General features: G+C 59.8%; 3 protein-coding genes across 4 annotated transcripts; 2 read left to right on the top strand and 1 right to left on the bottom strand.

Annotated features, from left to right (window-relative positions):
- Window positions 1–9,132: 9,132 nt before the first annotated feature.
- On the top strand, window positions 9,133–15,065 carry RAD9A (RAD9 checkpoint clamp component A). 2 transcript variants are annotated; one of them, XM_055580669.1, is made up of 11 exons: window positions 9,133–9,287; window positions 9,373–9,443; window positions 9,923–10,051; window positions 10,499–10,613; window positions 10,701–10,800; window positions 12,181–12,290; window positions 12,407–12,516; window positions 12,598–12,662; window positions 12,754–12,894; window positions 13,653–13,869; window positions 14,162–15,065. In XM_055580669.1, the coding sequence occupies exons 1-11, from the start codon at window positions 9,254–9,256 to the stop codon at window positions 14,255–14,257; spliced, it is 1,188 nt and encodes a 395-aa protein (XP_055436644.1). In that variant the 5' UTR covers window positions 9,133–9,253; the 3' UTR covers window positions 14,258–15,065. The 2 variants fall into 2 exon arrangements, with proteins under 2 accessions (XP_055436644.1, XP_055436643.1); XM_055580668.1 differs by having other exon boundaries at window positions 12,407–12,662.
- PPP1CA (protein phosphatase 1 catalytic subunit alpha) lies at window positions 14,879–18,379 on the bottom strand. The gene is made up of 7 exons (XM_055580671.1): window positions 18,221–18,379; window positions 17,558–17,689; window positions 17,181–17,411; window positions 16,446–16,550; window positions 15,628–15,851; window positions 15,412–15,546; window positions 14,879–15,331 (listed from the first exon to the last, which is right to left on the bottom strand). The coding sequence occupies exons 1-7, from the start codon at window positions 18,273–18,275 to the stop codon at window positions 15,221–15,223; spliced, it is 993 nt and encodes a 330-aa protein (XP_055436646.1). The 5' UTR covers window positions 18,276–18,379; the 3' UTR covers window positions 14,879–15,220.
- Window positions 18,380–19,464: 1,085 nt separating this feature from the next.
- Window positions 19,465–25,125, top strand: TBC1D10C (TBC1 domain family member 10C). The gene is made up of 9 exons (XM_055583311.1): window positions 19,465–19,784; window positions 20,502–20,601; window positions 20,812–20,919; window positions 21,006–21,112; window positions 21,314–21,428; window positions 22,116–22,199; window positions 22,298–22,487; window positions 24,022–24,176; window positions 24,451–25,125. The coding sequence occupies exons 1-9, from the start codon at window positions 19,633–19,635 to the stop codon at window positions 24,796–24,798; spliced, it is 1,359 nt and encodes a 452-aa protein (XP_055439286.1). The 5' UTR covers window positions 19,465–19,632; the 3' UTR covers window positions 24,799–25,125.

Raw genomic sequence — 25,125 nt, 5'->3', positions numbered from 1 at the left:
GCTGCCCTCCAAGGGGGTGGGGGTGAGTCAGTCTTGACTCAGGGATGGGCTAGGGTTCCACCCCTCCCTCCTGCCTCCCCACCTCCCCCGATAACTGGCACCCCCAGGGAAGGCTGTCTATATGCCCAAAAGACACCGTGTCCCACACAGCTGCAGAGTTGACACTGAAGGCCCCGTGGCCACCGGGGTGTCCGAGGAAGGCTCTGGTCAGTGCCCTCTTGGTGGCTGAACAGGGGTGCAATACTGGAGAAGCCATGGAAGTGAGTGAGGACATCCATCCATCCATTCATTCATCTATTTGTTCACCAAACCTTCATGAGTTCCTGCTCCATGCCAGGCGCCAGGGACACAGAGCCCGAAGAGGACAGGAACCCTAAGAGGCCCTGGGGTCAGGGGGTGGAGGCCCCGCCCCAGAGACTGCCAGCCTGCTGCCATGCCTGGCGTTTCTCAGTGACGTGCTACTCTTTTGCACCTCTTGGGCTTAACTCATGACAAGTGTTAAGACACACTGAGCTCTTGCCACGAGTCAGGTCCTGTGCTAAGGCTTACGTGAATGATTTCACTCCATTCTTACAATAACCCTAGATAATAAGAACTGGTGTTTCCCCATGTGATACACGAGGGGACTGAGGCTTGGTAAGATGAAGCCACTTGGCTGAGGTCATGCCAGGAGGTAGAACCAAGGCTGGATCTGAGGGCCGCTGGCCTTGAGCACGGCTCCCTCTTCACCATACCCACCATGCAGGGACCCTTGAGAAGAGAAGAGGTTGGATGCAGAGACAACAGCATGTGCTGAGCACTGCCTGGCTCAGTCAGTTCAGTTCAGTCCAGTCGCTCCGTCGTGTCCAACTCTTTGTGACCCCATGGACTGCAGCACACCAGGCCTCCCTGTCTATCATCGACTCCCGGAGCTTGTGCAAACTCATGTCCTCATGTCCGTTGAGTCAGTGGCTCGGAGGCATCGAACCTGGGGCGCCCCTGGTCTCTTCAGGACACTAGCACACCCTCTGGAACAGAGAGTCCCCATGTGCCTGGAGCAGGAGGCCTGGGCTCTCCTGCCCACAGCCCCCACCCATGACTGATGGGCCAGGCACTCCATGTGGGCCTCCTGGGTCGGTGAGAGGCGCCAGCCAGGAGCACTTGCGTCCCTTCAGTAGATTCCATGAGCAGAGCATGGAGTTAGAACCACGGAATGAGCACTGAGCTGGGAGTCAGATAATGGCCTGCCCACAGAACCAGGACAAGGGCTTCCCTGTGCCTCCTGAGGCCCCGACTCTGTGGTCTGCAACATCCCAGGAGGGGCGCCCCCTCAGGGCGCAGGGGCCACAGAGGGCAGGAGGGGGAGGAAAGGCAGCATGCACTTCCCCTTTTCCTCCAAGGGCAGGAGCCCAGAGGGCCCTGCCTCACCCTGAGCTGGCTGTGATGCCAGCGGAAACCCCAGGACCAAAAGCCTACTCCTAGCTTAGGAATGGCCCTGCCCTGCCCCATATCCCCCACCCGTGCCTGGACCAGCTTCGCTCCCAGCCCCCTGCCTCCTACCAGCGGAGAGGACCCCTGCTGCTTCCTGCCTCTGCCCTGCCCTATGGGGCAGGGGGAGCTCGCTCCCCCCCCCACCCCATCTGCAAGGATGTCAGGGTGATGGATGTGTGAGGAGGGCAGGGCAGAAGGGACACCCCCAGCTGCTCCCCTCCGTCCGTCTGCCAGGAGCTTTCCCCGCCATTCTCCGGGATGTTCCGCTGCCCTGGCCAGCCCATGCCGTGGGCTCTGTGACTCTGTCTCCCCTGGCAGAGGAGTGGGGTTACCTCTCCTTGGGCTGGAAGATCCTTATCCTGCCCTGCTGAGTCACTGCCGGTCCCCTCCCTCCCACCAGCCTTCTTCCTTCAGTCTTTCTTCAGACTGTCTGGGTTGCACAGGGGCCCCTGGGGGGGTCAGGAGGACAGCCGGCAGCTGCTACCTCCTTGGGGCCATCCCAGCACGGCTGGGAGCTGCCTTCACCAGCTGCGTGACCTTGGGCGAGTCACTCGACCCCTCCACACTCTGTCTTCTCTTGCATAAAACAGGGTGATGATAATGGTATCCTCCTCAGAATAAGGGATAATTGACTGGGCATGGCAACCCACTCCAGTATTCTTTCCTGGAGAATCCCATGGAACCTGGCAGGCTACAGTCCATGGGGTCGCACGTCAGAAGCAACTTAGCACCCATGCAGTACTTAATACAAGTCAAACCTCTGGTACTTAACGTGCGACAATGTTACATATTATTATTTTCTCGCTCTGTCCTCCTGTCTCTGGCCATGGTGCTGCCCTGACCACTGACCCCTGACCCCTGCAAGCCCCGTGTTAATCTGCCTGCACCTTCTGTTCTTTCCCTTTGGCCTTCTTCCTGAGCCCTGTCCCCAGCACCCCTACTCTGACACCCCACACCAGGCACAGACACGGAACCCTGGAAAGTTATAGAGCTGGGCCGCTGCTCAACTTTCCTCCAGCGGGTCCTGAGCATCAGCCTTGGCCTCCCGCATGGCCTCCTCGTAGGCAGTCAGCGTGTTGGAAGATGGACACAGGCACAGTGAGCTCGGAGGTGAGGAGGGGAGCCACCCGCCCCCCCCCAGCCATCCCGGGTGCAAGCCCCCTTCTGTCTGTGAGGGGCTCCCCGCTCCCTGGCCCCAACAGACACCTTTCCGGGGCCCACCTCATGGTCCCCGGCAGAGCCCCCCAAACACGTCCGCTTCAGCTGCTGACTGCTGCGAAACTTGTTCAGTGAAACCGGGGCTCAAGAGCTCAGACAAGTGCAAGAAGGGCTGTGGTGCCCAGAAGGCAGGGGTCAGAGGTCAGGAAGATGTCAAGGGAAACTGTGAGGGTGTCTGGGGAAAGCCAAGTAGTTGGGGAACCGCACTTGGCCTGGAACGGGCTCCCGGGCCAGGAGGAGCTTGCGCTCGGGTCTTTGGGGCCCAGTCACCCCCAAGGCTGTCTGAAGCACCTCCTATATGTGCCTGCAGGACAGCGTGGTCCTATGGAGACCTGCACCCTGCCCGCCAGGGGCTGGGGTCTGCGGGGACAGAGGGAAGATGGCTGCAGAGGCGCCCTGCTCTTAATGAGTGGTCTCCTCCCTGCCCTGCCCTAAGCTCTCTGAAGTCTCTCCTCTCCCCTGCACTGTAGTAAGCCCACCTCGGCCAGGGAAGATGGCTCTTGGGGCCCTCTCCCTTGGGTGCTTAGCGCAGTGTTGGACACCGACCTGGGACCCTTGGACGCCCACTTGCCCTCCCCAGGGCAGCCTGGTCTCTGAGCTGGAAGCAGGGACTGGACACGGTGTCTGTCTCCCTCTGCTGGTTCCTGAGGGCACAGCCGGGCCGGGCCGCTTTCCCAGAGTTGGCAGTGCCCACGGCTCCCCAGATAGCCGACGGCAAGCGTTGGGGACACTGAGGCAAGGGCCTGGGAGTCAGACTGGGCTTCAGGCTGTAGGAATACGGATGCTGCCTCCCGGGTCCCTGTGGCCCGAAGCCTGCCTCCTACAAGGGCCCTGGGGTGGTCTTAGGGAGGCCAGGTCGTCTCCCTGATGTCTTCTCCACGGGCCAGCAGGCCCCAAACAGCTTCCTTCCCTTCTAACCCATGAATGGAGCTGTCATCCACAGATTTATCTAAACCTTTTGTGAAGCTATTTCTATTTCCAGCCGAGAGCACATCTTGGGGTAATGAGTTCCATCGAGTCCTCCCCTGCTGGGGGAAGCATGCTGCCTTTGATTTGTCCTGAACTTACCTCACTTGCGCTCCGAGGGGGCCCTGTAACTCCAGCATGCCAGGTTCTGCTGAACAAGCCTGAGCTTTCCCCTTCCCATCTGCGGCTTTAAAAAATTCCATCTCATCTCCCATTCACCTCCAGCCCTGCAGACAGAAGGGACCTGGTGTGTCAGCTGTGCTCGGAGCCTGGCAGTGCCAGCCCCCAGCAGCTGGCCAAGATGGCGAGGGGTCATCTTCTTCCCACAGTGGGGCAGAGGGTGCGCTGAGGGCCCAGGATCGAGCGGGCACACGGCCACCACCCTGAGCCTTTTCCTGGGGCTGGCTGAGTCCTGCCCCTACCCGAGTTCTTCCTCTGAGCCTTCTCCAGTTCCTGGCCTCCAGACTTTTCCTCTGTAAAGTTACTGTGGGGAGCGGTCCCTCCCCGTTCCTAGTGTGGATTCACCCTGGCTTCATCTGTGTTGATGATTTATTCTGTCCCTGGTCCCGACCCCAGAATACCGTGAGGGACCACTCCAAAGGCAGAGAAGCCAGGACACAGTAACCAGAGTAACAGCAACACTGACCGCGCGAACGAAGGGCTTTATGAACATTGAGAAAGTTAATCTTCGCAGCCTCTAAGATAGGGACTGTTAGCTGTTCCTCCCCCAATTTACAGATGAGAAAACTGAGGTTCAGAGAATATAAAAGCAAAGCGTTCATTTGCACAGAACCTGAAAGTGATGAGGCCAGGATTCAGACTCAGGCACACAAGGGCCTAGAACCCCATGGTCCACCTCAACAGACAACGTGGCTTCAAGTCTTGTGAACTTTCAGAATCCGACACTCTTCGGTCATCCGACCCACGTTTATTAAACCACTGCTATGTGCCAAGCTTGTTCTGGTTGCTGGGAGAAATGCCAGGGAACAAAAAAGGCGCAGGCCGGGCTTGCCTCCAAGGGTTGGAGGCACCCGGTGTGCCACAAACCCATCGCATGTGGCCAAGTAGAGCCCCACCAGCTCAGCTCAGAACTCCCTCACACACTGGGAAACCCCAGCGTCACCACGCACAGCCCATTCCCCGTATGTGCACAGCCCAGCCTCGGCAGCGTCAGGCCCTCTGGAAGGGATTTTTGTCCTGGGCTCTCTTTCCCACAGCTAGAAAAGTGTGTCTAACACGTTTGTTTGTTTGTTTGTTTTTTAGTGTGTATTCAGATTGACCCTCTTAGAAATGTCCGTTTTAGAAATTATTTATTGACGGCTGCTCTGGGTCTTCCTTGCTGTTCCAGGGCTTTCTCTAGTTTCGATGCGTGGCAGCTACTCTTGGTTGTGTGCGGGCTTCTCATTCTGGTGGCTTCCCTTATGGAGCGTGGGCTCCAGGGCCGGCAGGCTCCAGGAGTCGTGGTGCAAGGGCTTAGCTGCCCCTCGACAATGTGGGATCTTCCTGGACCAGGGATCGAACCCATGTCCCTTGCATCGGCAGGCAGATTCTCATCCACCGTACCACCATGGGAAGTCCTAACGTGTGTTAGATGAATGAATTACTGAGCTCTGAGGAGTCTGTGATTTCAAACCTAACACGTTGGATGAGAAGCGGCAGTGGAAATTTCCAGACAGATTATTTTAAAAGTTTGAAATGGTAACCACCTTCCTCTATTTCATATCTGCCTCACACACACACACACACACACACACACACTCCCACATAATCACATACTGTGTACTTGCAGGAGGCCATCTCTAATGTGGGGTATGGCAAAGACTGTAAGAATGTAGGGTTTTAAAAGCTCTTGAGACAGCATTTCATTCAACCCACTCACTTTGTCAAAGAGGAAACAGACCCAGAGAAGGGCCTTGACTTGCCTGAGGCCATCTGTGAGCAGGGCTGGAGTCCCCTGTGCCTCCTCCCTTTTGGACCTGGAAGGCCTTCTTGGCTACACCAACTGCCATCCTGGAGAGGCTGCCTGACCTCCGATGGGAGAGCTCCCTTCCAGCCCCACAGCCTGGGGGAGCAGGCCTGCCAGTTCCAGCTCTTCTCCAGAGCGGGGGTGGCTAGAACAGGGGCTCTGGGCAGTCGGAGGGCCCTCTGTGATCTCAGCACATCAAGTTGAGAAGAGGCATCTCATGCCACCAACCACATTGTACAGTCACAGACACGGGAGGGACTCACCCGAAGTCACAGTGGAGTCAGTGCTGAGGACAGACCAGAGACCCAGGACTCCCGATTCCCAGCTCTGAGCTCCTTTCTGGTGTCTGAGCCCTTCAGAAGGGCCAAGACCTTCCTGGCTTTGGCAGGGGTGTGTGCCTGCACGCACACACACACACACAGCTTAGGAAAGATTCATCAGAAGTCCAAAAGCATTTCTGTCTCCTCCCTCCGAACAGTCAAAGCTATGGTTTTTCCAGTAGTCATGTATGGATGTGAGAGTTGGACCATAAAGAAGACTGAGAACTGAAGAATCAATGCTTTTGAACTGTGGAGGTGGAGAAGACTCTTGAGAGTCCGTTGGACAGCAAAAAGATCCAACCAGTTAATCCTAAAGGAAATCAACCCTGAATATTCATCGGAAGGACTGATGCTAAAGCTGAAGCTCCAAAACTTTGGCCACCTGATGTGAAGTCAACTCATTTGAAAAGATCCTGATGCTGGGAAAGATTGAAGGCAAAAGGAGAAGGGGGTAACAGAGGATGAGATAGCTGGATGGCATCACTGACTCAATGTACATGAGTTTGAGCAAACTCCAGGAGATGGTGAAGGACAGGGAAGACTGGCATGCTGCAGTCCAAATGAGCAACTAGACAACTTCCTCCCCCCGGAGCCTTGCTCCAAAGCCTGGAGGCTACAGGACCCTACAGCCCCGTAAGAGGCAGGAGCAGAGACCCGGCTATTCGATGAGTCACAGCTCTCCTCCCTGCCTTCCAGGGAGTGTTGGATCTATCTCCTGTTCCAACTGGGCTGCTCAGGCAATGGCTGGGGGAGCAGTGGAGAAGCCATGAAGTCTCGGCTGATTCTCACTGGAATAATAAGAGAGAGGGTGAGATCCAGGGAGGAGGAGCAAAGTAAGGAGGAGACTAACGAATGCTAGGTTCTTTGTGGGCAGGGTGTGGACCGGACAGAATGTGGGTGACAGCTATCATCCACGGAAGGGTAGGACTGTGGGCAGGGCTTGGAAATTTTCTTTAATCATAGCACTGTGCTAAGAGGCAACCAGAGTCAATTCAGTTTCACTTGGATCACGCACCTATTCACTGAAGGACTTACTGATCACCTGCTGAGGGCCGGGCCCTGTGGGAGGTACGGTGATGCAGTAACAAACACAACAAACTCAGTCCTGGCCTCACAGGGCTGACATACTAGAGGCAGTACAGAAGTAGACACGTGTGAAATAATGTTGAGTTGTGCTACGTGCTGTAGATGACTTGGAGCAAGAGATTAGCTTGGGGGAGGGGGCCTGGAGTGGGGAGGCAGAGAAGGCCTATTTGAGGATGGGCACCTGAAGCTGAGCCCAAGGAAAAGAAGGTGCCTGCATGTGAGAAGTGGGGAAGAGCATTCCAAGTGGTGGGAATAGCTTATGTGGAGAGCCCAAGGTGGAGAAGGATGTGGTTGCTTCAGAAAATGGATGGGGCCAGCGCGGCTGCAGAGGGAGGCCAGAGACAGGTGAAGAGATGGGCACGGCCAGCTCCTTCCTGCAGGTTTGAGGTAAGGGGTTTAGTTTTTGGTGGCTTATTTATTTTGGCCATGGTTCATTCCCTAACCAGGGGTTGAACTTGCACCCTTGGCAATGAAAGCTGAGTCCTTACCAGTGGATCCTAAGGGAATTCCCAAGGGGTTTAGATTTGTCGGCAAGTGCAGTAGTTGGAAACCACTGCAGGATCTAAACCTGGGAAAGGCGTGACATGATTGACATCTTAGGAAGCTCACGTAGGTGCTGTATGGAGAGTGGAGTGGAGGGGCAGGGAACCACTCAGAGTGCTCCCATCATCATTCAAGTGAGAGATGATGGTGGCCTGAGCCAGAATGATGGCTGTGGGCATGGGAGAGGAGGACTAAGTTGCCATCTGTTTGGGAGGCAGAGCACTCAGGGCTTGCTGAAGGATTGTAGTATGTAAGAGGTGGGTCAGGATGGAGTCAAGGATGAGTCCCAGTTTACTGACCTAAATGCCTGGGTAGTAGTAGTACCATTTACACTGAACCCCTTAAAAGGCAAGAATACCCCAGTAATCCAGGGAAACCTGATAAGGGAGGAAAACTGAGGGTAAGGAAAGGAAGTGGGGTCCAGAATTGCAGGCCAGGAGCAGGAAGGCAAGGGTCCCACAAACGTGGTTTCCTCACTGGCAACAGTGCCAGAGGAGCAAGGCCCTAAAGGAACGCAGGGGTGCCCAAGGGTCCCTCAAAGCACACGGGGTGCTGCAGGAAACCAGAGGCCAGGAGCCCCTCCGTGACTTGCCCTCCTCTTCACACGCCTGAGGACCAAGGCTGAGGACGAGGGGAAGACCTGCCCGGCTGACTGCTGTGTCCACCCTTTGCAACCCCATGGACTGTAGCCCGCCAGACTCCTCGGTCCATGGGATTATCTGGGCAAGAACACTGCAGTGGGTTGCCATTTCCTCTTCCAGGGGATCTTCCCGACCTAGGGATTGACTAAGCCCCTCTTTTGGCACCCTCCCTTGTTCTTTTTCAAACGGCCAGAGACGCAGGAGTCTATCCTCATGAACTGTTTCCAGTGCTTTCCATCAGTGACCCTCATCATTCAGCAGCCCCCATCCCTCCTCTCACAAACCCACTTCCCTCCCAGCGGAGGGAAAAGCCCCACGCGCTGCTGAGTCTTGACTCTCGCCTTCTCTTGCCGGCCAAATCCTTCTACCCCTTTTCGTCCGGAGAAGCTTCTGTTCTTTGGGATCAAAGAAGGATCGTCGAAGCTACGGCGAGCAGTCACTTCCCACCCCGGGATCCTGTAGCAAGGTGCGTTACTATCTTTTCAGAGCTGGCAGTTGCTGCTTCTATCCGCGTCCCCGGCCCGCCCGGACGGAGTGAGACGGTCTTGCATCGACCCCGTACGCACCCCCCGGCGCCCGACAGGCGTCCAGGAAATCCGTACTAAATTAGTGACCCGGGCCAGGCCTGCCCGCACATCTCCGGATTCCGAGCCCACTGTTCGCTCCCCGACACCCTCTGGGCGCCTCGCGTTCGGGCGCGCGGCCGCGATGGGGCCGGCTGCCAGCCGGGCTTCCCAGGGGCGCTCGAGGGCCGAGGGTGGGCCTGGACCGCACGGAGGAACTCGGCGCTCCCGGGTCACGTGACAGGGCCCGCCCCGGGCGCAGCCTCCGTCACGTGACGGCGCAGCCGGCGAGCGTCTTTTTCTCGAGACGGAGCTGCCGGCCTACGGCCCAATCAGGAGGCGGGGGCGGGGCTGCCGGGGGCGGTGCGCGGGAAGGGAACCCCAACCACCGGGTGCCGCGGGAGAGATCCGAAGGGCATTGTTGAGCGGGGGTCCGGCCCGGGACCTGCCGCCCGCCCCATCCCGGTCACTGGGGGCAGCATGAAGTGTCTTGTCACGGGCAGCAACGTGAAGGGTGAGTCGGGGCCGGCCGGGGGCTGGAACCACGTGGGATGGCCCGAGGCGCCCGCAAACCGCTGTCTCTCTCCTCCTCCCCGCAGTGCTCGGCAAGGCCGTCCACTCCCTGTCCCGCATCGGGGACGAACTCTACCTGGAGCCCCTGGAAGACGGGGTGAGGAGACCGGGTATGGGGGAGTGGCGTGAAAGTCCCAACAGGGAGCCCTGATCGGGGCTCAAGTCTCTCCCCCATCAGGCAGGGTGCCCGGTAGGCACGTTTGCTGAGTTTAACAGGGGCCTCCCCTGTTGCTGGGGTGTCCCTTTGGGTCCTGTCATCTTCCCAGGCCAGTGTCTGAGTCGAGAGCCCTTGCCCTCCCTAAAGTGCCCGGTGGTGGATGGGGGTGATTAGGTAGAAGGCGTGGGTGCTGAAGGCTGGGTCGCGCCCTTGCTGTGGAAATGGCGGCGTTGAGGCCCACTGGGGACTCGTGGAAGGCTTCATGGAGGACATCCTTGATGACTGAAAGGAAAGGGCGGGCTTCTGCAGGTGATGGTAGAACAGAAGCCATTGGGGCAAGTGCCTGGGTAGAAGCTGGCTTGAGGGCTGGGCCCAGCACTGCGTGACCACATCTTTCTCCCCACCTTTCCTGGCCCCAGCTCTCCCTCCGGACTGTGAACTCCTCCCGCTCGGCCTACGCCTGCTTCCTCTTTGCCCCCCTCTTCTTTCAGCAGTACCAGGCGGCCACCCCTGGGCAGGACCAGCTGCGCTGTAAGATCCTGATGAAGGTGAGGTGGGTCCCTCAGCAGTGGCAGGGCACTCCCCCCAGGAAACCCTCCTGGCAGTGCAGTTTGCTCTGGGGCACACAGCAGGTGCCTGCAGGAGGAGAGATGTATACTGGAGCAATCCGGTGCAGAACGCAGAGCCTGGCCGGGTAGAGACATCCATGGGGGTAACAGGCTATATGGAGAGGGTAGCTGAATCTGCCAGGGACCTGCAGGGAGTAAATGACTCTCAGGTTGGTCCCTGAAAGATAAGCGGGTCTTTTGAAGGCATTCCAGACCAGGGTAAGAGCATGAATGAAGGCCTGGAAGCATGCAGATATCTGCATGTGTGAGGGGTCCTTTCCTGGTGTGACAGTGCTGAGCCCATGATGGGCCAGAGCCCAAGGGGACTGGACGTGAGAGTTGGGTGGCGGAGGCGCAGTGCTGAGCGGATGTGTTTCCCTCGCCTAGTCCTTCCTGTCTGTCTTCCGCTCGCTGGCAATGCTGGAGAAGACTGTGGAGAAGTGCTGCATTTCCCTGAATGACAGGAGCAGCCGCCTGGTAGTTCAGCTGCACTGCAAGTATGGTGAGTGAGCAGCTGGCTGACCCAGGGGTCCTTGCGGTGTGGGATTAGAGGTTGGCGAGCCCACTGACACCGTGTCTGCCCATCCAGGGGTGAGGAAGACTCACAACCTGTCCTTCCAGGACTGCGAGTCCCTGCAGGCCGTCTTCGACCCAGCCTTGTGTCCCCACATGCTCCGTGCCCCAGCCAGGTGAGCACGCCCCTGGTTGCACGCTGAGCTCTAGGCTTTTCTCTTCCTTCTTTCGGCCTCAGGAGTCAGTTTAAGGAGGCACCTCCTCCGTTTTTCCTGCAGGGTATCTGTGAACCTCAAAGCGTTCATCCAACCTGGTTTGCTTTCAGGGCCTTGCCTGGCCCTTTAAGGGCAGAGGCTGGAGTGAGGAGGGGCCAGATGTTCCCTTGTCCCATGTTCCTCTCTGTCTCCCGAGTCTGTATTCTCCACCTCAAAGTCTGACTTGGCTTTCTGACCACTCAGCCCCACTCTGACTCCTCTTTCAAAGAACAGGTCTCCGGCTTGCCCTCAAGTCTTCTCTGGCCTTTGAAGGTCCGTTAATTTTTGTGGCTCCAGGACTTGTAACCTTTCTCTGATATGGTCATCCTTCTGGGATGAGTCCCATTCAAGGGCAGCCTCTCTTCCTACCCGGCTGGGTTCTAGCCCTGAGGGGTCCGCAGGCCACGGCTGGACAGGGAGGTCACGGTCCTAGAGGGCTGCCTGAATAACAAGCTATAGGAGAGGAGCCGTTCTGGGCAGTCACAGGGGCCGTGCGGGGCCTGGGAGATGGGGAGCCTAGCAGACGCCAAGGTCCCTGGAGAAGACCAGAGAGGAGTGGGTCCCCTCCCACCTGCCCACATGCAGGGTGTGCCTTGCACTCGAGTAACCCAAGGTCTCACGTTTCTTTGCTTTTGGTAGCCGCAGGACCTGGTAACTTGAAGGTCCCTTTGAGCCCTGACTTTGTTTTTCTGAGTTCTGTTCAAATAGCACTGCCCAGGATCCCTTTGGGTAGAGAAAGAGAGAATCAATCCGTGGTCTGGGTTTTGAGAATTTTTCTTTCTTTTAAAATGAGTGATTGTTTCTGTTTATCTTATGGACAATTTCAAATTCATATAAAAGCAGATAACCAGCTTCTGTCCCAGTTGTTTTGAGGCAAATTCCAGGTGTTATTTCACCTGAAACTATTTACTAGCCTGTCTCTACTAGACAGGGACCTGAGGACTCTTTGTAAGGCGGTGTTTATGTGGACAGCGTGGGTCTGGTCTCCCAACCCTGGATGGGCAGGAGCCACCTACCTGGTTCGGTTCAGCACAAACCGCCTGAACTCCCTGCTGCGTTCTGTGAGCCTGTTCTTGTCTGCCTCCATCTCTTGCAAGAGGACTACTCTCCCACAACATCCTGGGAACCTTGGATGAGGCAGGGACTGTCCTGCTGCCCCCGTGCTCCACCCTGGGGCCATGCGAGGCCTGGCCTGGTTCTCTTTGGACGTTGGGGTGCCTTGCTGTCCCGCCTCCAGTCCTCCGAGAGCAAAGCCACTGGGCGGGATCGAGCCTCGGGTGTGATGCTGTGCCCTCCTCACAGGGTCCTGGTGGAGGCTGTTCTGCCTTTCCCCCCGGCGCTGGCTGAAGTGACTCTGGGCATTGGCCGTGGCCGCAGGGTCATCCTGCGTAGCTACCAAGAGGAGGAGGCAGGTGAGGGGACCAATGGGGCCTGGGGCAGAGAGCAGAGACGGGCTGGGGGGGTGCAGAGAGCAGAGACAGGCTGGCGGGGGCAGAGCCTGGCTTCCTCCTGTTGCTGCCCCCCCCAGACAGCGCCATCAAAGCCATGGTGACGGAGATGAGCATCGGAGAGGAGGATTTCCAGCAGTTGCAGGCCCAGGAAGGGGTGGCCATCACTTTCTGCCTCAAGGAATTCCGGGTGAGGTTCCTGCCGTGCACTCAACGCCCCGTCCACCTCTCCTCCCTGCCCAGCCTCCATGCTCTGCTTCTCCCTTCCCAGGGGCTCCTGAGCTTCGCAGAGTCAGCCAACTTGTCCCTCAGCATTCACTTCGATGCCCCGGGCAGGTAAGGCCCAGCCTTGGGATAGGGAGGGGAAGGCTCTGGGGTGCCAGAAGCCAAAGGGCCTTGACTACGTCTGGATCTGTCACCTGCCCAGGCCAGCCATCTTTGCCATCGAGGACTCTCTGCTGGACGGCCACTTTGTCCTAGCCACACTCTCAGAGTCGGACTCACACCCCCAGACCCTGCGTGCCCAAGAGGAGCTCCAGCGGCCAGAGCCTGGGCCTCAGGCTCACAGGTGAGAGCTGCGCCCGCCCACCCCCCTTCTCACTCTGTGCACCCAGGCTGCATCCTGCTGCTTCCAGAGTCTGCAGCCCCCACCCTTTGCGCCTCCCATCCCCACTTCCTGTCGAGCCCCAGCCCCTACAGTGCTCACCGCTTCCAGCCCTGCAGGCTCAGCCTCACCAGTCAGCTGTACTCAGAGATCCCCCACCCAGGGAAGTGTCCCCAAGGTCGGGCTGGCTTCCTTCTCTGGCTGAGGCCTCCTCCCAAGCCAAGGAGGGAAAAGGGCTGCCGGGAGGCAGGGGGCTGCCTGGGATGGGGGAAGCAGGTGGCTGAAAGGGCAGGTGGGTTGGGGAGGATGGGCCCAGCGTAGTTTAAGTGGAGGAAGTTTGGCCTGGCCCTCTGCCCAGTATGTCCCTGGGCCCCAGTGCGCTCCAGTTCCTGTCCCCTGGGAAGGTGGGGGCTTGGGCCCCAGGTGGCCCAGCTCACTGGACTTGCCGCTCCCCTCTCCCAGTGAGCTGAAGCGGCCCCCAGGATGCCTCCCTCAGGCCTCTACCTGAACTCTGATGAAAGGAGTCTACGGTTGACCCCCTCCCGGAAGCGGCCACTTAAAACACCGCCCCCATCCTTTCCCCTCCCACCAAATCAGGAAATAATAAAACCAAGAGGTCACCAATGGTTACTAGGCTCCTGCAGGCACTGGCTGAGCCCTCCAGGCGGGGCCCTCACTCTGTCCCCCGCCCCCTTCCCCACTGATACCATCTCTGCCTGTAGCACGCCCCACCTAGACCTGGATGACTTTGCTGTTGACGACATGGACTCTTACATGATCGCCATGGAAACCACCACGGGCAGTGAGGGCTCCCGAGCACTGCCCTCCATCTCCCTTTCACCTGGCCTCCAGCGCCCCTGTAGCTCCAGCCCCCACTCAGAGGAGGAAGATGACGACATGGAGCCCAGCACAGTGCCTGGGACTCCCCCACCTAAGAAGGTAGGGGTGAGAGACAGAGGGGCTTCACTGGTGGCTCCAACGGAAAGAATCCGCCAGCCATGCAGGAGACCTGGGTTCAGTCCCTGGGTGGGGAAGATCCCCTGGAGGAGGGCATGGCAACCCACTCCAGTATTCTTGCCTGGAGAGTCCCAGGGATAGGGGAGCCTGGTGGGCTACAGTCCATGGGGTTGCAAAGTCAGACACCACTAAGCATGGAGGCAGAGGCTGGGGTGGGAGGCAGAGGGAGGGAGCAGCCTCCGAGCTCACCCAGCTTCCTCTGTTCTCTCGCCAGTTCCGCTCGCTGTTCTTTGGCTCCATCCTGGCCCCTGCACACTCTCCCCAGGGCCCCAGCCCTGTGCTGGCTGAAGACAGTGAGGGCGAAGGCTGAGCCGAGCCTGGGCCCGATGAAGCCCCGCCCCACCCTTCTCCCAAGGCCAGCCAGGGCAGGTCTGCTCTCCTCCTTGGTGGGTAGTAGAGGTGCGCCCTGCTGGAGCCGAGCTGACTGGTCCTGCCACCTCCCCCAGGGCCTTGCCTGGCCTGGGTCTTGTTGTTTCCCTTCAACCCCCAATCATTCATTCAACCCTCAATCTATCATGTCTGTTCCCAGTCTCGATGCTGAGCTGCCCTCTGCAGTGAGTTCCCTCACCTCTTAATCCAATTCTGTGGGCAAAACTGGAGGACTGCCTTCTCTAAGCCCACCTCCCTAAGAAAGAAAGAAATCATTGTGGGGCTTCTGCCCCTGCTGATCCACCTTCTGCCAATCATGACCTGTCCCTCCCTCAAATCCTGAGTGCACCTCTGGGATCCCCTGTGACTGGCACACACTGTTTTGCTTGCTTTCCCCGAACTCTCTGGCCCTGGCTTGTAAATTCCAAGGGTCCCTGTGGACCTGGGCATGTGGCTGGGGTTTTCTTGGCTGGGGCCCCAAGCTCAGCAAGCCTCCCAAGTGGCTCTGGGCGGAAGGGTTGCCAGGCCCAGTGTTTGGGACAAGGGAGACCGAGGCTATGGCAAGAATCCAGCTTTGACCTTTATTCAAGAGACCAGATGGGTTGCCCCAGGATCCGGCTGCCAGCCCTGAGGCCAAGCAAGGCTGGAGATCCCCAATCTGGCCCTGCTTTGCCCTGAGCTGCAGCCTTAGCCCCAGGATCCTGCCTGCAGCCGCTGTAGGTACAAGCGGGAAGAGCCCTGGGAGACTGGATGCTGCTATTGATTCATTAAAAAAAAGAGAAAAATACACCAAGCCTCCGTGTTCCCTGTGATGGGTGGGCCTGGGGGGCCAGCATGAGCCCCCTATAGCCACTGTGATTTCTGTACAATCCACCATCTGGGCCAGAGGGCGGGCACATGGAGGCTATTTCTTGGCTTTGGCGGAGTTGCGGGGTGGGGTGATGGGCCGGCCTCCAGGGTTCAGGCCACTGAACTGCCCGTATTTCCCCTTGTTCTTGTCGGCGGGCTTGAGGATCTAGAAGAGAAAAAACTGGTCAGGCTCAGGGGGCCGAGCCATAGGCCCCTCAGCCTGTCCGCCCCCAGCCCGAACCCCACCTGGAAGGAGCACATGAGCGTCTCGTCCACGCTCATCATGGCACCTGCATTGTCAAACTCGCCGCAGTAGTTGGGGGCTGAGAAGAGTGTCACCAGCTGCCGCTTGGCAAAGAACTCATAGCCGTCTTCTACTACCTGGACGAGGGTGGAGACGGTTAGTTCAGCAGGAGCTGGCTGCCAGCCCTGCTCTCACCCGGATGGGGGCTGCCAGCCCACCTGGTGTGCCCGGCAGATGAGGTCCAGGTCATGCTTGTGCAGGAACTTGGCTACCACCTCAGCTCCAAACGTAAAGGAGACGCCACGGTCATTCTCGCCCCAGCCCTGCACATCCTTGTCAGGGTCAGACCACAGCAGGTCACAGAGCAGGCCCTGGTCAGGCACATCTGTGGGCCGCATGATACGCCGGATCTGCTCCATGGACTGTAGGTCTGGGGACAGGCCTGGAGGGCACAGGGGGCAGGTCACCTCCTCCAGGCAGCCTTTGACAATCAGCCTCTGCCCCCCACCTCTCCACCCTCTCCAGGATTCCTGGGAGCCTACACAGGCAGAACTCATCACCTTCTGCCTCTTCCAAGTCCCCGTCCCTTCAAGGAGCACAGAGCTCCCTGGAGAAAGTGTTAGTCGCTCAGTTGTGTCCAACTCTTTGAAACCCCATGGGCTGTCCAGGCAAGAAAGCTGGAGTGGGTAGCCATTCCTTTCTTCAGGGGATCGTCCCAACCCAGGAATCAAACCTGGGTCTCCCGCATTGCAGGCAGATTCTTTACCATCTGAGCCACCAGGGAAGCCCTGGAGAAAGGGGACAAGCAAACTCCATGCAAGAAGGTGAGGCCACGACACAACAGTGGGTGCAGCCTAATGCTGCAGTGCAGGGGGACTTCGTGGAAGTCCTACCCATACCAGGGTTCCAGGAAGAGCTGTTCCTGGTGACTGGGAACACATCTTCCAGCTGACGCTTCTGTCCCAAGGTCCCCAGGGGTGCTCACCCTGGGAGGCTCATCCTTCCCAAGCATTCACACGCCCAGAGCTGTGCTCACCTCCATGGCAACAGAAGATCTTCTCGTCCACGATGGCAGCGATGGGCAGGCAGTTGAAGCAATCAGTGAAGGTCTTCCACAGTTTGATGTTGTAGCGTCTCTTGCCTGCCCAGGGGGAAGGAGACAGCTCACCAGAGGGCCTCTCTGCTCCACCCTCAGCCTGGGTCTCCAGGCCTTCCAGGACACATTGTGTTGTTCAGACACAGCTAGGAGGAGAGAATGGAAAGCAAAAAAGGAAACCAAACCCCCGCCCCCTACCCCTACTACCCCATTGCCTCCCAGACAGAATTCTAAAGCAGCCGAGTCCACAGGAACCCCAGAGTTCCACTTCTAGCATGACCTCAAGGTTGGTACCCACCCCCAGCACAAGAGCAGGGCCAGGTCGAGACCGGGTCTGGTTCATCTCAGCTTCTGTCTAACAGAGTCCAGTCCCAACAGGCATCCTAAGTGCTTAAGTACCGGATGCGCTGGAGGGGAGTGTCGGCAGGTGAGGCCCTGCCTTAGAATCCTGGCAGCCCTTCAGTCAGCAGCCACTGGCCAGGTCCCTGAGTGCCAGGATCTGCTCTAGGAGGGCAGGGGAGGGTGGCATGGGCTGGTGCTACCTTCACGGCGCTCAGCTTAGCAGGTGTTTGTCAGACGCTGACACCCCAGCCACCAGGTCAACACGAGGGTTGCACTGAATGGCAAGGAGAGCCCTTCAGGACCAGGGCAGCCCCAGATGCTCTGCCCACTCACACTCATCATAGAAGCCGTAGATGCGGTTGATGCTGGCACACTCGTGGTTCCCACGGAGCAGGAAGAAGTTCTCTGGGTACTTGATCTTATAGGCCAGCAGCAGGCAGATGGTCTCCAAAGACTGCTTGCCCCTGTCCACGTAGTCCCCCAGGAACAAGTAGTTACTCTCTGGAGGGAAGCCGCCGTACTCGAACAGCCGCAGAAGATCATAGTACTGGCCGTGAATGTCACCTGTGACCCAAGGAACCAGGTCAGCACTAGGGGCAGCCTAAACGTGAACCCAGGGTCAGGGTTGGGCCCAAGGGAGGAGGAACTTGGGAGGAGTGGGGGGCAAGGCTGCTTTCAGGAGGCCACGGGGACCTGGGCTGGGGGCTCACCGCAGATCTTGAGGGGTGCCTCCAGCTCCAGAAGAATGGGCTGGCTCAGGAAAATCTCCCGGGATTTGAGGCACAGACCACGGATCTCGTTCTCCGTCAGCTGTACATTCTTTCCAGGCCTGGAGCCCTGCACTGGGGGCGGAAAGAGGCGTCAGGACCCTGGTTCCTCAGGCGAGAACAGGGTGAATGTCATCGGTGACCCCACAGGCACTTCTGGGTGGGGGCTCCTGGGCCTCCCGGCCCCGCCTTGTCCAGGGGCAGCTGTTGCTGCTGAGCCTCCTGGGACCCCCAACTGCCCTCAAGGCGCTCGCGAGGGGACTGCTGTGCGCAGAGGCCATCCAAAACCTCATAGCACAGGACCCCTTCCTGGGGGAGTAGGCTTCTCGGGTTTCTCCCTCAGCCAAGAGCCCAGGCCAATCCTTGCGCGCCGCCCCGCTCCGGTCCTGCTCTGGCAAGGGGAACAACCCCAGACCTCCCAGCGCGCCACGATTGGGGTGGGGTGGGGGTGGGGTGGGGGGACGATGTGGCCACGGGACCTCGCGGCCCGTCCCCGCCCAGTCGAAGCTGGCCCTGGGAGGGGCAGGTCCACCCGCGCGCCACTTCCGGGCCGTGCAGGGAACCAGGGCGCGGCGGGTGCCCACCTCCCTCGCCGCCCCGGCCAACCTTCCAGCAGGCGTCCGATTATAGAGTCCAGGTTGAGCTTCTCGCTGTCGGACATGGCGGCGCCGCCGCTCTGGCCCAGCACCTCCGGGCCCTGTCCTGGCTCCCGCCCTCCCAAGGCCTCCTTCCGGCCTGGTGCTCCTTCCGCCCGCCCGGGCCCGCCCCGGCCCGCTGCCCCGCCTCCTCGGCCGCCCGCCCCGCCCCGCCGCACCCGGCCCCGCCCCGGCTGCCCCTGCGCTCTAGCGCCTCCACTGGACGCCAGGCCCAGGGTCCGCGGCGGCCCGGGAGGCGGGGCCTCGGCCAGGGGGCGGGGCTTGGGCTGATCTGATTGCGGGGGCGGAGCCTGCACTGGGGGCGGGGCTTCACGGGGCGAGGTCGACTCTAGTTCCGCCCTAGAGGAGTTACCCACCCTTGCACCGAGGATGTGCGGCCGGAAGTAGTGTGAAGTTGTTTTTCTCTTTCAAGGGCCCAATAGTCCTTCCCACTTCTGTCCCGGGCTGGAAGGTGGTGTGACCTCATTGATGTCTCATTGGGTCTCCCCAGAGAGTGCAGATTAAGTCCACGAAGTGCAGGAAAGGAAACAGGCTCAAAGATAGCAAGGGTTGGCTTCAGATTGACGGAGGAACTCTTACCTCTAGGGTCCCTGTGGCCTGTGGGTGGCTGACCAGACCCAGACACCTGTCACTGAACTCCGAGCTCATTTTGGTCCCCATGCCTGTGGTGCGTAATTTTTTAATGTCTCGTCCTTGCGTTTTGAGTAGCGCAGTAATGCCTTACTGTTTGACTTGTCGAAAGCATTAACAAAAGAGGTAACTTTAAATAAAGCGTAATACTCACTGGAGCCCTGAATTGAGTATTTTATTTGCCGGTGACCTCACATTTGGAGGCAGCGTGGCTTCTCTACCTCTGGCAGGTTCTGGCCACATCACACCCAGCACAAGAACCTAGGCCTGCACCCACCTAGCTCACCGGGGTGGTGGGAGGAGCCCATGGCCCAGGGCCACTGGGGCAGGCCGGAAGAGCCCTGGAGAGGAAGGGGTAACCCCCCCCTACGCACTTGGGAGGGGCCCCCAGCGGGTTGCTGAAGCTGTGGCCGAGGAGGAAGTGAGAGGAGGAGGTGAGGTGCAGCAGGGAGGTAAGCTGGGCTGCTAGGGACAGGGGCTGGGCCTGGGTCTCCGGTAGGGGGCCTGGCCTTTCTGCCCCTCTGGGCCTGTGCCCCACCCCCACCCCACAAGAGGAGAGGGGACCGGAGGGGTGTGGTGCGATACCCTGCAACCTGTCCTCTTTGACCAGGAGGGCAGGTCCTGGGACTGAGGCCTGGCTGCAGAGGCGCCCTGGGCCCAGGCTGGCCAGGAACCCCCACTCACACTGGCTGCCCACATCTTGCAGCCTGCCGCACCGGGGTCAGTGGCGCCATGGCCCAGGCCCTGGGCGAGGACCTGGCGCAGCCTGGCGAGCCGCAGGATGACTCTAGCTCTTTGGGGTCCGACTCAGAGTTGAGCGGGCCCGGCCCGTATCGCCAGGCTGACCGCTATGGCTTCATTGGGGGCAGCGCAGCAGAGCCAGGGTAAGTGGGGAAGGGATGAGGTGGGATACGGGGTGCTGGGCCTAATGGTGAAGGCTGAGAGCTGAATTCTAGAGTGAGGCCCAACTCAAGGGTCCTGGAAGGGTCTGGGGACTCAGCTAGTGTCACCTGTCCTCGGGTTCTAGATGGAATCTTAAGCTTAGCAGGGCTGTGAGGCTGTGAGGGGTGGGTCCCTGTGTGTCTCTTCATCCCAGTCTCTGAGGGTTCCCAGAGGGGCTGAACCTGCTTCTCCTTTCAATCCGGTCCAGGAATCCCGAAATCATAGAACCCACACTTCTTCCCCTACTAGTCCCCCCACTTCCCCAGGTGCTGAAAGGGAGACAAGTTTGGAGATAGATAGGGAGGTCACACCGCCATCAGAGGCAGAATCAGGCTCAGAGAAGACTCCTGGTTTCTAGGTCTTGGGCTCTGTCTACTCAACTTCCCCGAAGAGTTGTCTGTCCCCATCCTGGGGGACAGTCAACCAGCCCCTCCCCCATCACACACCTACACACCCCTTCAGTATCTCCTGCTTCCGCCCACATCGGAGCCACATCCTTTCCTGTCCCCATGACAACCACTGGCAACTCCTGGGTGACAGGTCACTCCCCACCCCAGAGATTCCCAGAGATCAGGGCCAAGGGTTGGGCTCACCCAGGTAGCAGAAAGGGTGGTGGACGTGGGTGTCCTGTGTCTGGACATCTGTGTCATGTGTCCCAGGCCGGGTCACCCTCCTGCAGACCTCATCCGCCAGCGGGAGATGAAGTGGGTGGAGATGACTTCACACTGGGAGAAAACCATGTCTCGGCGGTACAAGAAGGTGAGGGGAGAGTGGTCCCATGCGGGCCTACTTGGCTCGTCCCCCTCTGCCTGGCAAAATTCAGCCTCCTGTGTCCCAGCACCTCTTGCCTTCACTCCCTGCTCCTCGTGGAGACTCTTGCCCGATAGCAGATTGTGCCTGAGGCCTGCTGAGAGCAGCAGGGGTATCTGGCATGGCTGGCCTGACGGGGTGCCCTGGCCTCACCCTCAGGTAAAGATGCAGTGCCGGAAAGGCATCCCCTCGGCCCTGCGGGCCCGGTGTTGGCCCCTTCTGTGCGGGGCTCACATGTGTCAGAAGAACAGCCCCGGCACGTACCAGGTGAGGGGACTGGCAGGGGTCCCAGCCCCCGCCCCTAGCCCTTCACCCCTCTGGGCCTTCACCTCCACCTTCTTGCCCACGTGCAGAACCTGGCTGAGGCCCCAGGAGACCCACAGTGGATGGAAACCATCGGCAGGGACCTGCACCGCCAGTTCCCGCTGCATGAGATGTTTGTGTCGCCCCAGGGTCACGGGTACGAGGGTGGGGATGCCCAGGGACCCCCCAGCCCCCACACTCCCAGGCGCTTTGGCAGAGTCCCCGCCCCTGGCTTTTCGTCTTTGCATCGCAGAGGACCCAGCAAGGCTCCTGAGGGGCCGAGGCCTGGGCAGGGGCCGCCAGAGGGTGCGGGAGGGCTGCCCGGAGGACTGGCCCCTGATGGGGTCTTCTGGCACAGGCAGCAGGGGCTCCTGCAGGTACTGAAGGCCTACACCCTGTACCGGCCGGAGCAGGGCTACTGCCAGGCCCAGGGCCCTGTGGCCGCCGTGCTGCTCATGCACCTGCCCCCAGAGGTGAGTGCCCTCAGCCCTGCGGCAGGGACCCCAGACCCGGACGCCCACCCCCAGGAACTCTGACTTCAGTTACCTGAGACCCTGGACCGCCAAATCTAGTGACCTAGGGACCAAGGCTTCCTGTGCTCTGGACCGTAACCGCCCCCCCATCCTCTGGCACCCTGGCCTCTGGGACCTAGGATCCTCAAGTCCCACGCAAACCTGTCCTAATGAGCCAGGGCCTCATGATTGCCAACCTCAGTGACCGTCAAGCCCAATGACCTTGATTCCAGGAACATCGAACCCTGACCCCTGACCTTTGGCCCAATGATCTAAAAGTCTGGATGTTATCACCTTGACCTTATGAACCTTGATTCTGAACCCTGTGACCATGATCCCTGACCCCAATGACCCCAAGAACCCAAGACTTGAACTTTGGAACCTCTGCTGCCCTTGACCAGTGAGTCCCCACCCTGCGACCCTCAAATTCAGCCCTCTGAGCCCTGTGACTTCTGACTCCTACACCCCTTGGTAGGCCTCTTTCTAGGCAATGGGAAGCTTTTAGGTAAGACCCACCCCCTGCCCCAACCCCACCACCAGCACTGAGACCAGGCTCCTGGCTCCAGAATCACCCCAGATGGTGTCCAGGCCCTCCCCTGTGCCCCCCCTCCCCTGGCCTTGCGGTCCCCTCTGCGGTGGGCACTCAAGGCCTGTACCCACCCCCAGGAGGCCTTCTGGTGCCTGGTCCAGATCTGCGAGGTTTACCTCCCCGGCTACTACGGGCCCCACATGGTGAGAGGCAGGGATGGGACCCCAGGGCACAGCGGGAGGGTTGGGTGGGGTTGGGAGCCTGGGGAAGCCAGCCGCAGTGCTGATGGGCGTGGCCACAGGAGGCTGTGCGGCTGGACGCCGAGGTGTTCATGGCCCTGCTGCGACGGCTGCTCCCGCGCGTGCACAAGCATCTGCAGAAGGTGGGCGTCGGGCCCCTGCTCTACCTGCCAGAGTGGTTCCTGTGCCTCTTCGCCCGCTCCCTGCCCTTCCCCACAGTGCTGCGTGTCTGGGACGCTTTTCTTAGCGAGGGTGAGTGGGGGGCCGACTAGGTGGGCGGGCACAGGAGGGGGTGCCTGGTGAACACGGAAGGTGGAGGTGCCAGCTTCGCTCTGCCCCGCTGCCACCGCCGACCCTGATCTGGGGCCTGGGTGCTGGGGTGTGCCGAGGGTAACCCACTGTTGGCCACGTATCACCAATGGGAGGAACAGCAGCCCCTGCCCCAAGCAGTGACATCACCACAGGGAGGGCACAGCATCCACATGGGGAGAGGGCTGGAGTCAAGGAGGCTTCCCCAAGGCCGATGGGGCAGGAGCTGGCGAGACCACAGCGGTGGCACAGCTCAGGGACCGGGCACAGTGGGGGCCCAGCAGATGGAGCCCCCGGGCCCTCAATGCGAGCCCTCGGAGGCCAGGCGTGGCTCTGGGAGCCAAGGCCACTTGAGTAAGTGAGACCTACATTCTGGTGGGGGTGGGGGTAGGAATGGGAGGCGGCGGTACCAAATTAACAAGATATTTATAGATTGTCATAAGTTCCGTGAAGAAAATAAAACAAAGGACATGCCAGAGTGTAGGAGAACGGCAGGAGAGGGCTGTTTAAATATGCTGGCGGCCGCTCCTCAGAAGAGGCAGATACACAGAGCTGGGTGGAGAAGGAGAGGCAGGCAGGGCCCTGTCCGCAGGGTCCCAGCCATGGATGACTTGAGGGGTGCAGGCATGGGGAGAGGTGCCAGGCTAAGAGTGGGGGGTACTTGGGGCAAAGCTGAGCTGGACTCTGGGTCTTTGGGGCTCTGCCTGGTACCCCCATCAGTGGCACAGTTGGATTCGGTTCTATACGGGTTGTCCAGCAGTTGCGTGGTAGAAATCCATCAGTACATCTACTGAGCACCTGCTGTATGCCCAGTTGCCTTCAGACTGGGTTAGTGTTCTAACCACGGACGTCCAAGTCCGCTTGTCCTCCCCTGCAGACTCGGACCTCGAGGGTGGGGCGGGCCGGGCCCCGTGGAGGCACCCTTGCCCTTTGATAATGGTGACGATGTTAGTAGTCTTGTCCCTTTACACAGCACAGTGGTCACCAGGCCTCACTGGTCCCCCGATTGCCTTTCTCAGCAGACCGGAGGCTGCCAGGGAGGGGCTCTGAGGCTCCAGGAGCGGGCCAAAGTCACGTGCGTGTTCGTGCCTGCGTGTGTATGCACACATGTGTGCCCTGTGCTCTTAGCTTAGGGGTGAGGAGCTCTGGCTTGAATCTTTCTAGAATCAGAAGCTCACAGGTCTGATCTGGAAAGGCTGTCTCGTCACCACCCAGCCCTTTACTGGACGGGGCGAGGAGCCGAGGCCCAGAATGAGAAGGCCCGTGTGAAGCTGTCAGCAGCCCTTGGCTCCTGGCAGGCTGCGCTGCCCACGAGTGTCCGTGGCTGCTGGGACCTGCTGGCCGGTGCCCCCAGATGGCCGACCTGCTCTCAGTCCAGGCAGCAGAGCTGCAGGAGGGTGGAAGTAGTCTGGCCAAGGACAGGTTCGGGCCCGGGCTGAGAGCTGGCCTGCACTGAGTGAGCCCCACCGGCCTGCAGGTGTGAAGGTGCTGTTCCGCGTGGGGCTGACCCTGGTGCGCCTGGCGCTGGGCACCACTGAACAGCGCCTGGCCTGCCCAGGGCTCCTGGAGACGCTCGGTGCCCTTCGATCCATCCCACCTGCCCAGTTGCAAGAAGAGGTCTTCATGCCCCAGGTGGGTGCCCCTTGTGCGCCCCCTGCACAGTTGGGGAAACTGAGGCCCAGAAGGAGTAGTCACAGTGAGCATGGGGCTCCGTTCTTGTCCTCTGAGCAGCAGAGAATGTGGAAACCCCAGGCCTCAAGTGGCTTTTTGTGGCTCCCTTAGTCTGTCTCTTTGTCTGTCAGCCCCTCAGCCCTCAGCCACTTCCTGGGGCTGTGTGCTGCCTGCCCTGTGGGGATCTCATCGTTTCCTGCCCTCCCTCGGGCTCAGTATCAACTGCTCCCTGCAGGTGCATGGCGTGGCCCTGTCCGAACAGGACCTGCAGCGGGAGATCAAGGCCCAGCTGGCCCAGCTGCCTGCATCGGCATCCGAGCCACCCCCGAGGCCGCAGGCCCGCCTGCCTGGGGCCCCAGCCATCTTTGAGGCCCAGCAGCTGGCAGGAACCCAGGGGAGCCCCCGGCCTGAGGTGCCCCGCATCGTGGTACAGCCCCCAGAGGAGCCCCGGCCGCCCCGGCGCAAGCCCCAGACCCGAGGCAAGACTTTCCATGGGCTGCTGACCCGATCCAGGGGGCCCCCTATCGAGAGCCCCACCAGGTCCCATCGAAGCTCCACCTCCTTCCTGGACACCCGATTCTGAGGGTAGGTCCCACTTCTGAGGGTACCACGGACTCAGGGTCCCCCCAATCCCAACTGCCTGAACAGTGGATGCCAGCCTCGACGCGGGCACCGCACTTTACAGCTGGGGTTGGATGCCTCACTCCTTTCCTGTGGACTGCCTCAGGCCTGAGGAGGACAGAAGGGTACAGAGTGGAGTTTGGGGGACCCAGGCCCTCCCCCACCCACAGGGCTGCCCCAGTGCCTAGGCCCTTGCACGCATCAAGCTCGCACTGGAGGAGTGTGCAAGAAAGGGCACAGGCTGGGCCACGGGGACCCCAAAAGCCTCCTGAGGGGCCTGGAATAAAGT

This window comes from Bubalus kerabau, chromosome 5, assembly GCF_029407905.1.
Source record: "Bubalus kerabau isolate K-KA32 ecotype Philippines breed swamp buffalo chromosome 5, PCC_UOA_SB_1v2, whole genome shotgun sequence".
Taxonomy (NCBI): domain Eukaryota; kingdom Metazoa; phylum Chordata; class Mammalia; order Artiodactyla; family Bovidae; genus Bubalus; species Bubalus kerabau.
This window is presented reverse-complemented; position numbering and strand designations above follow the sequence as displayed.

Coding starts and splice junctions, on each gene's coding strand:
- RAD9A (XM_055580668.1), top strand. CDS start 9,254: ATGAAGTGTCTTGTCACGGGCAGCAACGTGAAGG. Junction 9,288..9,372: donor CACGGGCAGCAACGTGAAGG/GTGAGTCGGGGC, acceptor TCCTCCCCGCAG/TGCTCGGCAAGGCCGTCCAC. Junction 12,895..13,652: donor CCTGGGCCTCAGGCTCACAG/GTGAGAGCTGCG, acceptor CTCTGCCTGTAG/CACGCCCCACCTAGACCTGG.
- PPP1CA (XM_055580671.1), bottom strand. CDS start 18,275: ATGTCCGACAGCGAGAAGCTCAACCTGGACTCTATAATCGGACGCCTG. Junction 17,412..17,557: donor GGCACCCCTCAAGATCTGCG/GTGAGCCCCCAG, acceptor CTTGGGTCACAG/GTGACATTCACGGCCAGTAC. Junction 15,547..15,627: donor TCATCTGCCGGGCACACCAG/GTGGGCTGGCAG, acceptor ACCCTCGTCCAG/GTAGTAGAAGACGGCTATGA.
- TBC1D10C (XM_055583311.1), top strand. CDS start 19,633: ATGGCCCAGGCCCTGGGCGAGGACCTGGCGCAGCCTGGCGAGCCGCAG. Junction 21,429..22,115: donor TCATGCACCTGCCCCCAGAG/GTGAGTGCCCTC, acceptor TGGGCACTCAAG/GCCTGTACCCACCCCCAGGA. Junction 22,488..24,021: donor GGACGCTTTTCTTAGCGAGG/GTGAGTGGGGGG, acceptor ACCGGCCTGCAG/GTGTGAAGGTGCTGTTCCGC.